At 57.3% G+C, this 16777-nt stretch overlaps 1 protein-coding gene across 50 annotated transcripts in view; it reads left to right on the forward strand.

Annotated features, from left to right (window-relative positions):
- The window catches only part of FARP2 (FERM, ARH/RhoGEF and pleckstrin domain protein 2), an 83754-nt gene that overhangs the window by 2862 nt on the left and 64115 nt on the right, over nt 1-16777 (forward strand). For 46 of the 50 annotated variants that reach the window (XR_014830358.1, XR_014830357.1, XR_014830366.1 and 43 more), the window contains exon 2: nt 11525-11728. Coding sequence is in view for 15 of the 50 variants with exons in the window: in XM_085000820.1 (XP_084856946.1) it covers nt 11552-11728 (177 nt within the window). In the remaining 35 variants the exon portion in view is untranslated. Of the gene's footprint in view, nt 1-11524; nt 11729-12846; nt 12973-16777 lie in introns of those variants that run through there. The other 4 variants (XR_014830372.1, XM_085000834.1, XM_085000835.1 and 1 more) reach the window with 1 other exon arrangement.

The raw sequence follows: 16777 nt of genomic DNA on the forward strand, positions 1-16777 counted from the left end.
CTCCAGGTTACCTTGGTAACAGGGTGTCCCAAAGGCGAGGGTTCCTCAGAACTTCGTATGCTAAAGTCCACAGTTTGCTGGGTTTCCAGTGATTCTGGAGCTTGGTCTCATCGCTTTGGAGAGCAACTAGCAGTATGTGATAAAGATTCTGATTTTGGAACCCCAGTTTTGGAAACGAACCCTGTTACACCGTTCTGCCGTCGGAGCGGCTGAGGAAGCCCCAGCCAGCAGGTGCGCTCTGGCGGCGCCGTCCCTGACCTTCCCGCCAACAAAGCGCCCACCAGTTAGATTCACGGAAACATGTTCCACAGCGTGTCTGAACCAAAAAGGCACAGCCGTCTGTGCAGGGTGGTTATGCTGCTGTAAAGATAGGCCGCGACGTGGCCAGGACCAGAGGGAAGGGGGAGGGAGACGAGTGCTTTTCCTCCCGGGGACTCTTCCCCAGGCGGGAGTTGAAGTCCACAGTCGTTTTAAGTTCAAACGCAGGAGGCACTGTAAGCTGGGGTGCGGCGGCGAACCCTTCTTCCTCCCCCGGCCCCCCAGCCCTCTTAGCTGGCCCGCGAGGTCCCTCACTGCCCAGCCCCGACAGCCGCTCTTGTCCTGCTGGTCGCCTGTCTCCCAGCAAGGCCCAGCTCCCACTTCGAGCCTGGAGACCCCCGGTCCACCAGCGGCGCCCCCTTCCTCCGTGTGGCCTCGCGCCCTGCTCCCCGCCACCGGTAGGTGATGCCTCTTCCCTGGTTGTCCCTCCTTCTAGGGAATCCTGTGCTCGCCTTATGGGTCCCTTAAGCTGGGGAGGAGACAGCACGCCCGGGCTGGGCCGGGCCGCCTGCAAACTGACTGCCAGCAGGTCCCTGACCCTCCTGAGCCTGAGTCTTTATGGTGACATGTGTGATGGGGGTGCAGGGGCCGCGGCACTCACTCGGGACCCACCAGAACCTCTGTCGGCCTGATGCAGCCACCCCGCCCTGCTGAGGCCTCTCCCTCCCCGCCAGCCACCAGGTTCCTGGTGGCTTCCTGACCTCACCTTCCCCCTTTGAGCAGAGGGCCCTCTTTGGCCTCCCGCAGTGGGGGGGCCTCTGCCTCTCATGAGTGCCTGGCTGCAGGGCTGAGCAGCCCAGTGCTCAAGAACTGTTTGAACTAAGCAAGTTTCAGCTAGGGCGCGGGCAGGGGCCAGATTTCATGGGGCCTGAGACTTAAACAATTGGGAGGAGGAGCCTCTTTAGGAAAATACAATGTTACAGATAGGTATTAACTGGGAATGTAAGTATTTATTTAGAGTGACAAAAAGTAAATAAGTTATAGATTTGAAAAGCTGACCTGTCATACCTATATCACTGAATCCAAAAATGTGCTTTTTTTTTTTTTTTTTTTCCCCTTTTCTCTTTTGGCTGCCCTGCTGCTTATGGTGCTCCCAGGCCAGGGGTCAGATCCGCGCCTCAGTCATGACCTAAGCCGCAGCGGCAGCAACACCGGATCCTTAACCCACTGTGCTGGGCAGGGGATCGAACCTGCGACCCAGTGCTCCCAAGACACCGCAGGTCCCTTTGCGCCACAGCAGAAACTCCTAGGATGTTTGTTAGTTACCGACACACCTCTGTGATGCTTTTTATTTGGCCGCATGCTTTTTAATTGCCTCGCCGCGACGGAGAATGGAAAGGGTGCAGTGATTGCTCCAGTGTGTGGTCAATCAGAACCTTTATTAGTGACTTGGGGCCTGGACTGTGGGCTCACACTTGTGTTTCTAGCTCAGCTGCAGAGTGTGTCTTGGACAAGCAGGAGCCCTAATAAACGCTGTTTTGCACAATTCCATTCAAAAAAGTAAAAAAAAAAAAAAAAAAGTGTATTTTAATTCTTCTGCTACATTGTTAGTTTTCTGACAAGCAAGAAGTGCAGTTTGGCTCCTGGGTACTGAATCGTGTCGGGTGATGGTGTTCCCACAAACGGGCGTCTGGGGCCCCGCGTTTCACACCTTCTTTCCCACAGGTCCGCTCCCAGCCGGGGGGTGTGTTCCTGCCACCGCAGGGCCCCTGGCCTGGGCACAGGGGTGAAACCGGTGTGCCTCAGGCCCAAGCTGCGCTGAGATGGCTGGTCATGACCTCAGTCACACAGAAGCAGCTGCAAACAGCCCTCGTGTCCCCCGAAACCCAAACTGAACGTGCAGGGCGCTCAGGCCACCCACATGGAGGGAGGACGAAGATAGTCTTAGCCAATTGCAATTGGAATATTTTTGCGAATTTTAAACAAAAGGCTGTGATTGCGGGCTCACTGCACTGAGGGCCTTTCCTGGCACCTTGGGAGGGGCCGGAAATGAGGCAGAGCCGAGTCACACTGCTTGCCCAGGGCCACTGAGGCCCGACGCTGGTGCCAGGTGACACCACAGCGCCCCCTCTGGCGGCTGGTGGGGTGTCTGGGAAGGAGGGAAGGACACCCGGTCGTTTACAAGTTACTTGAGTCACAGGCTTTGTTAGCTGCTTTCTCCCGCAGCATCCAGATCCCAGCTGCCTTGGTGCGAGCTAATAAGATGCATGTGGGAGACTAAGTCTCCATATCTGAACCAGAAATCCATTCCAGGGAGAGTTCAAGAGTGTTAATTTAGGAGTTCTTCTTGTGGTTTAGCAGGTTAAGGATCTGACGTTGTCTCTGTGAGGACATGGGTTTGATCCCTGGCCTCGCCCAGTGGGTTAAAGAACCGGTGTGGCTGTGGTGCAGGCTGGCAGCTGCAGCTCTGATTTGGCCCCTAGCCTGGGAACTTCCACAGGCCATGAGTGCAGCCCTAAAAAGGGAAAAAAACGTTAATTTCTGTTTTAACTCTTCTCTTAGAAGGAAGAGCAAGGGTGACCCCTGAGCAGACATGGGAGCTCCCCGCCTTCTCTATGGGGCGGGGGGGCGCCGCGTGGTCCTTAGGAAGGCCCGCCGCTAGGGCGTCTGAAGCAGGAGTGCTCACGTGGGGGTCTGCGCAGAACCCCCTCGTTCAAATGTAGGCAATTTGAAAAGCGCAGACCCGAGGAAAGCAGGAAATAAAGACCAGCCCTCTTCCTCTCCCGGACAACCGCTGTGACCTTGCTTAGGGCGCGACTGTCCGCCTTGGTTCCTGGGAGATGGAAGGACCCGGCCCGGCCGGCCTCTCCCACTGATGGGGCCACAAAGCTGGACGGCTGCGTGGAGCAGCTACCTGAGGACCCAGACGAGTGGGTGGTGACGGCAGACAAAGGCCGGACGTGAGGGCTGCCACGCCAGCAGCGAGTTTCCAGCTCTGTCCCAGCATCCCCGCCTCCCCGCCTGGCCGCCCGGCACCCGAAACCCAGAGAGGCTCCAGGAGGGAAGGGGGGCCACCGTCCCTCTCCCTCCCTATTCTCCAGGCCGGGCCGAAGGAGCCTGCAGGCCTAAAACTGAGGGCCGTGGACAACCCGTGCTGCCGTTTCTCTCTCCTGCAGCCTGGCCCCAGGCTGCAGTGCAGGCCCAGGAGTGCACAGCAGAGCAGGGTGACAAAAACCACAGGTTTCTGCCTGGAGACCACTGGGCAGCGTTTCAGGAAGTGACCCCTGGAGTTGCTGCTGAGCCTGTGGGCCGCGTGCGAGCTGTGCACGTGGGAAGCCGACCCCAACAGCTTGCTGGAGACTTCGGGAACTTCCCCAGGGGGCAGCCTGCTGCTTGGGGGCAGCCCGGCCTCTGAAGGTGGACCTGATGCTGGGCCATGGCCAGGCCCACCAGGCCAGTGTCAGAAACGCCACATTCTCTGTTGGGATTTAAACGAGGCCCAGAGGCTCACAGTCCATAAACAACTGTCCAGGATACAATCCCGAATTACCCGTGTATGCAGAACCAGGGACAGGCCACAGCCGAGATGGTGCAAACATGAGCTTGCCTGCCAGACACCTGGGGGGAGGCAGAACTTTGGCCCCCATGGCCTTCTGGGAGCAGGTTGCGTTACATGGCGAACGTTCTTTGCAGATGTGATCAGCCCTAAACAGGTGAGGGTGTCCTGAGCCCTCCAGCTGGGCCTCAGCCGATGGCACAGCTGTGTCAACCAGAGACTGTCCCAGCCGGCGGCAGAAGACAGGCAGGGAGGTCGGGAGCCTGAGAGAGACCCAAGTACGGCTCTGAGGATGGGGACGCCACCGCCGGGGAGTGCCGGTGGCCTGCAGAAGCTGGCTGCGGCAAGGACAGCGGCTCAGTCCGGGCCCAGACAGACCCGCAAGAGCTGGAGGGGCTTCTCCCCCTGAGCGTCCAGGTAAGACCCCGGGCCAGCTGCCGCCGTGACCAACCTCCGGAGCCCCGGGCAGAGCACGCTGCGGGTCCACACGGTGCCAGATGCCGCCCAGGTTGGGGCTGTTAGTTTAAGCTGCCACGTTTGCACTTGAGTTGCTAAGGCCAACGGTAAAAAGCAAAACGTGCTTTAAGGCAGCCGTATGAGAATGTCCTGAGGAGCAGGGGCCCTTCCGAAATGAGTGGGCAGCGGAGTCCTGGCCAGAAACCCCAAGATACAAGGAAGAAGCAAGTGGGGACCTAAGAACCGGAGGCGCGATGCCCGGAAGGAACCGGAGGAGTCAAAGCGAAGCGCAAGCTGGCCATGCTTTTGCTTTGCAGGCGGGTCTTTCGGTTTCTCAGTCGCGAGGAATCGCAGGTCTGCGACACTGACCTGGGCCAGGACGCTCGGGGGCCTTGAGCCAGCGGCCCACGGGGTGAGGGCCTGGCCCACGCCTCGGGGTGAAGGAGCCTCACGCCCTCCCTCCCCCCGCCCTGGGCTCTTCCAAGGGTTGGGCCCCCCCCTCACGGACGGAAAACTCTAACACTAGCAAAAGTGGAGAAGCCATCTGTCACCCGCCAGCCTCCAAGGCAGCACGCGGCGGTAGCTGTGCGGGTCTGGGCTCCCCTGCGCTGATCCCCACCTCACGGCGCTGTTTTCAAGTAAATCCTGGACGTTCTGCTTTTTGCACAGAGATGGGGACTGTCCCCCGCCTTGCACACGATGCTGTTAAAATGCACAGCAAATTAATGTCGTCTGATCCGCTTGTGGCCAGATTTCCTTGATTGTCCCATGAACACGTGATCCAGGTTTGTAGAAGGCCCACACGGAGCATTTGGCACCTAACATCTTTTAACGGTTTGTACTCTGCTTTTTCTGACGATTTATTGAGGGAATGAGGCCGTTTCTTCTGTAGGATATGCTGGGCCCTGCTTTTCCCTGTAGTCTTTTCAATCCCGGGGCCGTGGCTCACTAAGGAGCCGACTGCGGTTAAGCCACTTGAAGTAGTTCTCTTGGTAGTTTTGACACAGCGCTGGTGCAGGCGGGGCCGTCTGCTATGCTGTACTTGCCGTCTGACCCGTAAGAACGGTGGTGACAAGGAGCCTCGGCCCGAGGCAGCGCTTTACCCTCCCGCAAACTTGCTTGAACAGAAGCACGTTCCTCCCGTTTAACCACCGAGCACCTGCTGGCGCCTTGCTCGAGTTCACTTTGATAACAAAGCAGCATGTCCAGATCTTCCTGCTTCTGTCTGTGGAGCTTCTGATGTGAAATGTGACAGCGTCATACCGAAAACACAAGCAGACCCCCCAGAAAATCCTGGCGAATCCAGACTCACTTCACCTCTGAAGGCTTCATTTTTCAGTTGCTAGAATCTCACTTAACACGAAGTCAGAGCACGTGGCCGCAGGTTACGTGTGGAAAAAGCTGTCTCGGGTTCAAGCCGTTCTCTCGAAAGTCCAAGGACTGAAAGTGAGGTGTGAGGCTTTCAGACCCGCCTCTCCAGTCCGCTCTGGGGCCGGGGGTCTGAAAGCCGTGTGCCCCTCTTCTCGCAGACGCCGAGCCGCTGTTTTCATGTGTGAGGCTGGATGGGTGCGATGACACCATTTTATGGGGTTTAAGTTTTGGCTGCTGGACACTGTAAACTAGTTAGAATCAAGAACACATCTCCTTTGATTTTATTTTCACATTGAGCTGTCTTATCACAGAATTATGGATTCTCAGAGCTGAAAAGAGTCTCATGAGCACCCTCGTCCCCCCTCGCTCTCCAGGACAAAACTGGGGCTGAGGAGTTCCCGTTGTGGCTCAGCGGGTTAAGGACTTGATGTCTCTGTGAGGATACAGGTTTGACCCCTGGCCTCACTCAGTGGGTTAAGGATCCAGCGTTGCAGCAAGCATAGGGCACAGATGTGGCTCGGATCTGGTGGTGCTGGGGCTGTGGTGGAGGCCGGCAGCTGTAGCTCCAATTCAACCCCTAGCCTGGGAACTTCTATATGCTGCAGCTCTGGCCCTAAAAAGACAAAAGCAAGCAAACCCAGGGCCAGGGGTGTGAGGTGAGCAGGCTTGTTAAGGGCAGAGCTGGCGCTGGGTGTACGCGCCCTGAGCCCAGGTTGCCGGCCTCCTCGTTTCCACAGCGCCTGCCTTTTTACTTGGCCTGCTTCTGGTCACAGTTTGTAGGCACCTTTCTGTTGGCGGGAGCTGCCTCTTTCGGCCCCAGAGTGTCCGGGGCTGGTGCCTCCTGGTGTTCGTGGGGTGGCCTTGCCCGGGATGTGTTCTCGCTGGGCCGTAGGTTTGGCGCAGGTGAGGCCTCCCAGAGCACCTGCCGAGCGCCACCTGCAGCAGCTCCTCCCCGGGTTTCCGGCGCGTCTGTGATGCTGTCAGCTGCTGTTGGCTTCCAGCAAAGGCCCAGCCACATTCCCGGGGGCGGGGGGGGGGGGGGTCATACAGGCAGACAGTCCCTGCGGCGAGGGTGCCCCACAGCCTCCGTCTGCCCCATCTCTCGCATCAGCTCTTTGAGTCCTTGCTCACGGTACAAGTTTTAGCGTTTTTTCCCTCCAGTTCCTTGCAGTGAGTGAATTACTTAGTTGCTTATTCTAAAAATCATCCGTCATGCTTATTAGAAAAGGGAAAAGGGGGGCCTGTCTCCTGATGGCGGCAGTGACGAGGGGGAGCCACCCGGCTGGAGGGACCGGGCGGGCCTGTTGTGACCGCATCTGCAATGCAAGTCGGTCCTGACAACAAGCGGGTTTTAGGCACGTCAGACAAGCCCGGTCAGGGTGGCGAGTGTCGTGCTCTGCTTCCTTAGGGAGTCAGCGGAAAAATATGTTTTTTGATCCTCTGAAAGAGGCGACCCAAAATATTTTAAGGAAGATGGATTTTCTTTTTCTTTTTTTTTTTTTTGCACAGCAGAAATTGCAACCAGCTTCCTTTACCATGGATGGTGGGCCATGCTCATCTGGGGAGCCAGGTGCTGAGTTTCCAGCCCAGGGGAGGCAACCTGGGGGCTGAATCCAGGCTGGGCTCGTGTCCTGGCTCTGCCATTTCTGATTTATGTGTTCCATGGCCAACCCTGGTTTTCGTTTTTTGTTTTTTGGGGGTTTTTTTTAGGGCCGCACCTGTGGCATATGGAAATTTCAGGGCTAGGGGTTGAATCAGACCTGCAGCTGCCCATCTTCACCACAGCCGCAGCAATGCATGATCCAAGCCACATCTGCGACCTACACTGCAGCTCATGGCAGCATCAGATCCTTAACCCACTGGGCGGCCAGGGATCGAACCCACATCCTCGTGGCTCCTAACCTACTAGCCACAACGGAAACTCCCTCTGCATGCCCTTTCCTTCCATTTTCCCCTGTTGTCAGGCTGGAGCAGATGACTGCTGACTGAGCAGCTACAGGGAGAGTTCAGCTCAGCTGCTTTTTCCACTGCGGACCAGTAGACTTTGTGGCCAAGATGCAGTAACATTCAGAGCGTTGGGGCTGGGCTCCATTCTCCCTCAAGCTCCTCCCTGGGCTCTGACGCCTTCGGGAGCCCGTGCTCAGTGGGGTTTCGGGCACCGTTGGCAGCAAACAGCTTCCTTTGGCTGGAGGTGCTGAGCACAGCCCAGCTGGGTTGCTGCCCTGTGTGACATGGTCCAGGTGAAAATGGCTGGGGTGTGGGTTTGCTGCTCAGAGGGATACAAACCTGCTAAGAGCCACACTTCAGGATTCCTTTTGAGCCAAGAAAAGTATTCTTCTCACTTGTCGACGTTATCTTTTGTTCTTATGGGAGATGAAATAATGTAAAAAGTATGTTGGTTTTAAATATACTTTTATTATGAAATAAACACAGATGTAGAAAAACTGCACGAATCAAATATACAGCGTAAAGAATGATGGCGTGGTCACTGTCCCGTCGAGCGATGCCGCTGGGCCGCTCGCACCGGGACCCACCCCTGCCCCGCGAGGGCCGCGCCCTCCCTGCAGGCGGCCCTCCCCCAGGCCGTCAAGGCGGAGCCCTCCTTGCTGGCTGACTCTCAGTTTTCTCAGTTTGCTCCTGTGGACACTGTGGTTAGTCTTGTCTCTTTGGTTTTGGTTTTTTTAAGAAGTAGGTGTTCAGTAGGAGTTCCTGTTGTGGTGCAGCGGTAACGAACCCGACTGATATCCCTGAGGACGCAGGTTCGATCCCTGGCCTCGCTCCGTGGGGTAAGGAGCTGCGTTGCTGTGAGCTGTGGTGTAGCTCTCAGACGCGGCTCAGATCCCGCTTGCTGTGGCTCTGGCGTAAATCAGCGGCTGCAGCTCTGGTTGGACCCCTAGCCTGGGACCCTCCATATGCCGCGGGGCCGCCCTAAAAAGACAAAAAAGAAGTAGGTATTTAGACATGACTTTCTTACAGTAAGTAGAAGAGGAAGAACCTGGAGGAATTTTTTCCATCTAAAATTACCATGAAAAGATATGAATGAGAATTATACATTGGCACGAACCGCAGACTTACCTTCTGAAAATAGGCCTTGGTTACGTGTGTTCAGAATCGTAGCTTTGCTTAAACGAGGGAGGGACCCTGTGGCACCCAGAGTAACGCGTCCCACGGCTTGTGTCGGAAGAACCTCTTCTCGGGGGCTCGGTTTGGGGTGAGTGTCGTGAGCTGACCCCCCCCTCCCCGCCCAAGTCACCTGTTTGACGCTGAGAGGCCTCGAAGGTGGAGGCCGTCTTCCTGCGCGCCGTTCACCGGGCGTTAGCTGCCCGCGTTCGCGGGACTGGAATGAACACGCTCGCAGTCACGGTTCTCAGATCCGTCCGTGGCTCACGTGTAGCGCCCGTGGCGCGAGAACAGTGATCTGAAGCGTGGCGGGCGGTCACTGGGGTCTGCACGGCGCTCGCGTCTTGGGGCCGTTTGCCCTCCGATGGCCGTGAAGTTCCTGAGCAGACACTTAGCGGGTACCGACCCTGGATGCAGCCTGAAGATGGTGCGGCCCAGGTGCCCAGCCGGCGGGTCAGGGGACAGTGGCCGTTACACAGGCACCTGCGTCTCACAGCTCGGCCCTCCCAGGGCTCTGCCTTCTCACCGTCGGGGTACTTCTTTGACGAGCCAGCTCTGCGGGGTTGGAAGGGTTTTTGCTTAAGGGCACAGGAGGAGCTGCTTGGCAGGGGTCACTGAGAAGCTTTTCGAACTTAATTCAAGAAGTAGAAAGCACAGGAGTTGGTCTGTCTTGATAACAGAGGAAGCGGCTGGAGGGCTCAGTCGTTAAACCGGAAGAAAGGGAATGGACAGGGATTAGTGAGATTAATCCCTGAAATACTTGCTTCAAATTACTAGAAGCCTTTTTGAAGGGGACTCAGCAGAATAAAATAATTCTGCTCCGGAGCTCCCTGGTGGTCTAGCGATCAGGACTCGGCACTTTCACCTCGAGGCCCGGCCTTCTCCCTGATCTGGGACCTGAGACTCCGCATCAGGCCCCTGATGCTGCAGCCAAAGACAAAGGAAAACAATGATAATTTCTGCAGTTGCCGCTGCCTTTCTTGATTTACTGTCTGGCATTTATTTTTTGCCCTACTGTATTTTACTGTTAAATATTTGTCTTTAAATTGACGTTCATACATAAACACATATTTAAGAAGGAGATTTTGGGGAGTTCCTGTCGTGGCGCAGCAGAAACGAATCCAACTAGGAACCATGTGGTTGCGGGTTCGATCCCTGGCCTTGCTCAGTGAGTTAAGGATCCAGCGTTGCCGTGAGCTGGGGTGTTGGTCGCAGACGTGGCTCGGATCCCACGTGGCTGGGGCTGCGGTGTAGGCCGGCAACTGTAGCTCCTATTTGACCCCTAGCCTGGGAACCTCCATATGTCGTGGGTGTAGCCCTAAAAAGACAAAAGACAAAGAAGATTTGCTATGAACAGAAGGTAATTTTTTTTTTCTTTTTTTCTTTTTAGGACTGCACCTGCAGCATATGGAAGTTCCCAGGCTAGGGGTTGAATTGGAGTTGCAGCTGCCAACCTACACCACAGCCACAGCAACACCAGATCTGGGCCACATCTGCAACCTACACCGCAGCTCACAGTAATGCCGGATCTTTAACCCACTGAGTGAGGCCAGGGATCAAACTCGTGTCCTTCTGGATACTAGTTGGGTTCTCTCTCTCTTTTTTTTTTTGTCTTTTTGCCTTTTCTAGGGCCGCATCCATGGCATATGGAGGTTCCCAGGCTTGGAGTCGAATCAGAGCTGTAGCTGCCAGCCTACACCACAGCCACAGCAATGCTGGATCCGAGCCGTGTCTACGACCTACACCACAGCTCATGGCAACGCCGGATCGTTAACCCACTGAGCAAGGGCGGGGATCGAACCCGCAACCTCATGGTTCCTCGTCGGATTCGTTGACCACTGCGCCACGAAGGGAACTCCAAATCTTTTTTTTTTTCCCTAGTTGGGTTCTTAACCCACTGAGCCACAACAGGAACTCCCAGAAGGTAACTATATTGGTGAAGACAATTAAAAGCAAGTTGCTATTATTAGACTCCAGCCAATACTGAGCCTGTTCTTTCTGTGTTAACAACAATGCAGTGATTGGCCCTGATCAACTTAATAGCTTAAAGCTAGAGGCCTTTCTCTTGGTGCCACAAGGAGGGTTGAAAGGGCATGAGTGCCTTGCTGGGCCAGCCCTCGGACCCTCTCAGACCCTGGGTGTCGTCATCCGGTGGGTGGGCACTGGGTGGAGATAAAATCACTATGCAGATGTGGTGCTGTCCCCCCAGTCTGTCACCTCCCGAGGCCACTGGCTCTCTCCCCAGCCTGGTAAGACACAACTTAGAAAAAACCAAGGCGTGCAGAGCTGGCAGAGACGAGCTGGCCGTCTTCCTCTCCTCCCCTTGGCCTTCTCCCCACTGCGTCAGCGAAGCGCCGAGCTGGCACCCGCGGTGCGCCCCCGCTTACCTGGGCAGGAGAGCCCCGTCCGGCCCTGAGAACCATGGTCAGCACCTGTCTCTGGGCTGGTGGAGGGAGGATCTGGGGAAGGAGGCTGCTGGCCTCTCCTCCCCACCAGCTGAGCAGTGACGCTCGCAGAGTTTCTGCGGGTAGAGTTAGCACCTGCCTGCCCAGCAGGGCCCCTGGAGACGGCGGCGTGCATTAGGGCGCGGTGCTCTGACTCCAAGCGCAAGGGGGAGAGGGGCTTTAAGCTCTTTGTTTCGCTGTCAGTCAGGACTCCCAGGGGTATAGAAACAGTGCCAAGGACGCCTGACTGCGCGACCTCTTTTGTCCTCTGTTTTAATACCTGAGCATGTGAGGTGACTGGCTTTCCTGTTTGCTTCAGCGCACTCCCACTCCTGGCTGGTGAAGGATGGGCGAGCTGGAAGGAACCTACCGGGTCCTGCAGACCCCGGGGGCACGCCTGGGCGGACAAGCCCCCGTGGGCGTCAGCACCCTGGAGCCCGGGCAGAGCCCCGCGGCGGCAGCGGCCAGGCTGCAGGTGCGCGTGGAGCTGCTGGACGGCACCGTGGAGGCGTTCGCCGTGGAGGTAAGATGCCGACTCTCGGAGCCAGAACGCGGGCAGCGACGGCGCGGCGTTCCTCATCGCAGGCCAGACTTCGCCTGTCGGTCAAGTTGACCAGAGTGGCTTTGGTCATAAGAGGTCCTTGGAAATAGCTCAGAGGCGGCATGGGCTCTACGCCCTTCTCTTGAGGAGGTGGGCTGAGCGCGGTGGCCAGTGGGCTGGAGCCACGCGTCCCGCCTTCCTCGCCAGCCTCTGGCTGCCTGGGTGCCAGCGGCCCTTGGCCTGGCTGCGTGTCTCTTCAGTGCCGCTCCAGGTGGCAGAGGACCAAGCGCTCACCCCGCCAGGGGCCTGCACAGAGCCAGCGTGGCACTCGTGGGTCCTCGTCAGCAATGATGACGTTTTTATGTTGAATTCCCTGAGAGCAGATCACACTGATAACACCGGCAAAAGCAATTGAGTATAGCAGACATTAAAAACATCTTTTCTCATCTTCTAGATGGCATTAGAATGACTAGTCTTTTTAAAAATTACGATTTTCATAAATAATGCGTAAGTATGCATTATTCGTTTTCCTGATATTTTTCTGTTGGTTTAAAGTGATACGTTTAGAAGCATTTCTGTGCTCTTAGTGATGCGAAGTAAAGGTGAGAGAATGAACTTGGACTCCAGCAGGAGGTTTCTTCGCCTTGTGGAGAAGTCAAGGCGCTGCCCGGGCAGCAGAGGTCGAGCCGTGGCCCGGCTGGAGAGGCCCAGAGGAAGTCCCCCCGAAGGCTGGGGCCGGGGCCCAGGCCCAGGCGACGGGCGAGGGCGGGGCCGCGCCCGGGGCTGGGGGAAGAAGAGGTGCCCTCCTGTGTGGGGCCCAGGCTGTACCAGCCTCTCTTGCTGGAGTGTTCGAGGGCATGTATCTGGTGCCTAGGTCCTTAGGGTCTGAGCTCGGAGAACTCTGAATGCTTCTTTAAGGTCTTATTTGAGGAAGAAATCAAATACCACCTCATCAGGGCAGTGGAAATTGAAACCAGTAGGACCTGTCTGTCCAACTTCACGAGTAACTCCTGTGTTGCAAGAGGCGGCCTGTGCAGGGCAGGGAGCCTGAGACAGGCCACCTTTGAGCCCTGGAAGCGAGGGCTGGCTCTCGGCTCTCTGCCAGCGTCGCTGTCTCACCGAGCACTCGGGCGGATTGCCTGGAGGAAATGGGTTAAAGGTCTGGGAACGTCTTCCTGGGGCTCTCGGATCGCTTCCAGCGAAGGGTTTGGAAGAATTTCCACCACGTACGTAGCCATCGAATGAGAAACGCACCTGCTACGGTCTGGGCCTGGGAGGTCTGCCCGCTCCCTCTCCCAGCGTCTCCAGGCCGCAGCAGCAGAGGTCCCCAAGATGCGGAGTTCCAGGCCAGCTGTGCCCTGGGCCTCCCGTCCCCGCCCCCACCCCTGCCCTTCGTATCGGACCGTGGCCGGGGTGCAGGGTGGTGTCGTGGGGAGCAGGCGGTGGGGCTCTGTCTGCAGCGCTGGGGGCGGGGACCGAAGGGAATGGGAAGTTGAGGGGCGGGCTTGGCTTTGGGGCCCCTGCACCTGCCTCACTGCTTCCTCGGTTTGTTCCTGACCCCGTCTCAGCAGAGGTGTCTGGCTGCCTCCGGCTCAGGGCGCTGGCCTGGGCTGGACGCGGAAGGTCTGCTCTTAAAGGGCCTTTTCCACTGAGGGGGGATTGGACATTTAGTTCATTTCCCACTGTTCTGTTTTGCTTCCGTGAAGACGCAGAGCGCCTGGGCGGGGGCCTCCCCGCGGCCAGAGGAGGCGCCTCGGCGGCCCGGCTGCCTGCGCTCAGGGGGCCCGGCTCTGCCGCGGCCCCGGGGCCAGGACGGCTGCCCAGACCCCGCGGGAGCGTTCCTCGTCCCTTTCCTTCTGGATCCGAGAACCCCTGGGTCCTGCCTGCTGATCGACCGGTGGTGCTGGGGGCGGGCTGAGCGCACGCTTTGTCGCAGCTGGATGGCCACAGGGTCACCGCCCCGCGGAGTCGCGCACCCGAAGCGCACCGTTCAGGGTGACAGAGTTGCAGAGGAGCGCGGCCGCTCGTGGAGCATTTTTGGCACCCCACAAGGAGGCCGCCTGCCCTTTAGCTGTCCCCCCCGGAGCCCTCGGTCCTCCCCCCCAGCTCCAAGCAAGCGGTCACCTGCGTGCTGTCCCCACAGGTGTCCCTGCTGCGGCCCTCCCTCCCCGTGTAGTCTTCTGTGACAGACGGGCCTCTGGCACCCGGGGGACGCAGCGGCTTGCCCCGCCCGTGCTGTCCACGTCGCCGCAGGGCCCTTCTCCTCTTCACGGCCCAGTAGTGTCACGCTGCATCACTTTGCCACACTCGGGCCACCCATCACCGGCTGTGGGCTCCCAGGCTCACGCCGCTCCAGACTTCGCGCGCAGGTGTGTGTGTGGACGGGCGTCTGCAGGCAGCTGTGCGTGGGCACCTCCTGTGCGATTGTCTGAGCCACTGGCAGCCTGGCTGCAGAGTGGCTGCAGCCTCTTCACCCTCGCAGTCCGTGGGCTGCCAGCCCTTCCACCCGCCCACATGCACACTGGCTTTTTTTTTTTAATGAATTTTATTTTATTTATTTATGTTTTGTCTTTTTAGGGCCACACCTGCAGCATATGGAGGTTCCCAGGCTAGGGGTCAAATCGGAGCTGCAGCTAACAGCCTACACCACAGCCACAGCAATGTGGGATCCGAGCCACGTCTGTGACCTACACCACAGCTCACAGCAACACCGGATCCTTAACCCACAGAGTGAGACCAGGGATCGAACCCACAACCTGATGGTTCTTAGTCAGATTTGCTTCCGCTGCGCTGCGACGGGAGCTCCCGGTCTGGCTTTCTGGTTCTGGCCATCCTAGTGGCTTTGAAGTGGTATCTCATTGTGGTTTAAAATGAAATTTAAACATTTTTCATGGCTAAAGAAAAGGGTTTTGAGCCAAAAATACAAGAATTGTACCTTAAGAAGTTACCTCGGGGCGCTCCCTGGGCAGATGGTGAGTCGTTAGGAAGTGGCCACACACGGAGTGGCGAGGACCACGGAGAAAGCCGAGCAGAGGCCACCGAGCTCGGGGATGCAGCTGACAGGGAGCTTCCTCTTCAGCTTTGTAGACGTTTCGAAGTTCCCTTCAGAGGGGTGTAAGCGTACAGAGCCCGGGGCTTTAATCGACACTGTTTTTAAATCGGTGTCTCCTTGGTGAGCAGTAGCTGCCAGTGTCTGTGATTCACCCTCATCTGCGTGGGGTTATTTGCTGCAACAACCCAGGCTTGTCGGGCTATGTGAGATCGTGGAGTAAGACACTCTCCGTGGGTCTTTGTGGTGGTTACTAGTTAAAATACTTCTTTTTATCCGGCGTTGCCACAAGCTGCTGCGTAAGCGGCTGCGGTGTCGACCTCAGTGGCAGCTCCAGTTCCAGCCCCGGGCTGTGAACGTCCATATCCCACAGGTGCAACCATCAAAAGGGGGAGAAAACAACTGTTTGTGGGGGGGACGCAAAGCAAGGGAGAGAAATCGGTATGCGGGTTTGGGCGGTGCTGTCTGTGTGGCTTCAACTGCGTTTCATTTTAAGTGCAGTTGACGTTCACTGCTGGGCCGCTTGGCCACCCAGAGGTCGGTCAGTGGCCACTTCTTTGATCTAGTGAAGCCAGGATTTGTTTTCCATTAATTAAATGAATTCCGTGGTTTTGAAATTAGCCAGCTCAGTTCTAGGAAGTCTTTTTTCTGAGCCGTGAGAAAAGCCATCCGGCAGCCAGGCGCCGGCTCGCCCTGTCCTGTGCGCAGAAGCGGAGTGGGGAGGTGGAAGGGGTGCCACGCGGCCCAGGGCAAGGGTGCAGCTGGCCAGCGCCCCCCCCCCCCCCGCCCCCCGGGTCACAGAGGCCGAGGGGCCTGGAGAATCGACGCTTCGCCAGTCGGTCATCTGCTGCCTAAGAACTGATGTGAGTGGGAGCTCGTCTGCTCCCCGGACGCCAGGATGGTGGAAGGCACGATTCGGGCTCTGGAAGGGTGGGCTGGATGCAGTTTGGCCGCAGGGAGCAGGCGCGGGCGGCACCCGGGAGCAAGGGGCCGGGGTGCCCGTCGCCCTCCGGCCGCCCGCGCCCGCTCATCTCTGTGCTCAAGTCCCCCTTTGCTTAACTCAGAATTTCCAGAGTGGGCTTTCCTTAGGAATCGGAGAAGCTTTCGCTTAAATGTGGGCAGTAGGAGGACGGATTCTCAGTCATGAAGTTCCGTGCTGGCAGACTTGAAATTGCTCTTCCAGTGAAAACTTAATGTTTTCTTTCTGGCCAGGAAGAAATAGCTGGAATTCCAGAAAGTATCATAGCCAGATGTTTGTCACTGCTTCCACACGAACCTCCTAAATACGGCACATAAACGGCTGAGAACTTCAGCCTCATCTCAGAAGAATTAGAACGGAGCATCAGAAGTGTGGATAACACAGGCTGTATCAAGAGCTCTTATTTGGTTCTGGGATGCACAGCTATGAGGCGATTCTGTCCTAGCTCTGAAACCTATTATTTCGTCTTGGAAAGCTGATCTGTTTTCTTGACCCTGATGCTCAGGAATGTGGCAGGGAGTGTAAGGCAGGGAGGAGGGCGTTCCCCCAGTTGTGTTGAAGCTCCAGCACACACGCACGTGCAGAAACACGCCTGCAGGCTGGCTGGTGTGCCTGTGCGAGATGGCTGGCGACAAACATAAGAGGGTTGGGCAGCACTGCCCGAGAAGCCACCACGGCCGTGTAAAGGGACTGGCAGTCATCTCAGGGCGTCAGCCAACAGCCATGTTCATGACACCTGCCTGTGGCATCGTCGGAACCTGTGACGCTGTGTGTACCATCCGATGGGCTTCCATCCCTGGCAGCCCCAGCAGGAGCCAGCAGGTGACACAGGTGACGCCGGCCCCTCCGACGGGTGAGCCCCTGCTCTGCTCACAGGGCGCTCCTTTCTAATCAGGAAGAACTTGCGTCTGCTGTCCTGCACGCTCAGGAGCTGCAAGAGCTTCGACGGACGTGCCGTTTGGCCTTCGAATCGCGATCCCCCTGGGCCTCCATCCCTCCCAGA

This window comes from Sus scrofa, chromosome 15 (genome assembly GCF_054392235.1).
Source record: "Sus scrofa isolate SSC_HxYL_T2T_F1_AM1 chromosome 15, Sscrofa_HxYL_maternal_Yorkshire_Landrace_v2.0, whole genome shotgun sequence".
Taxonomy (NCBI): domain Eukaryota; kingdom Metazoa; phylum Chordata; class Mammalia; order Artiodactyla; family Suidae; genus Sus; species Sus scrofa.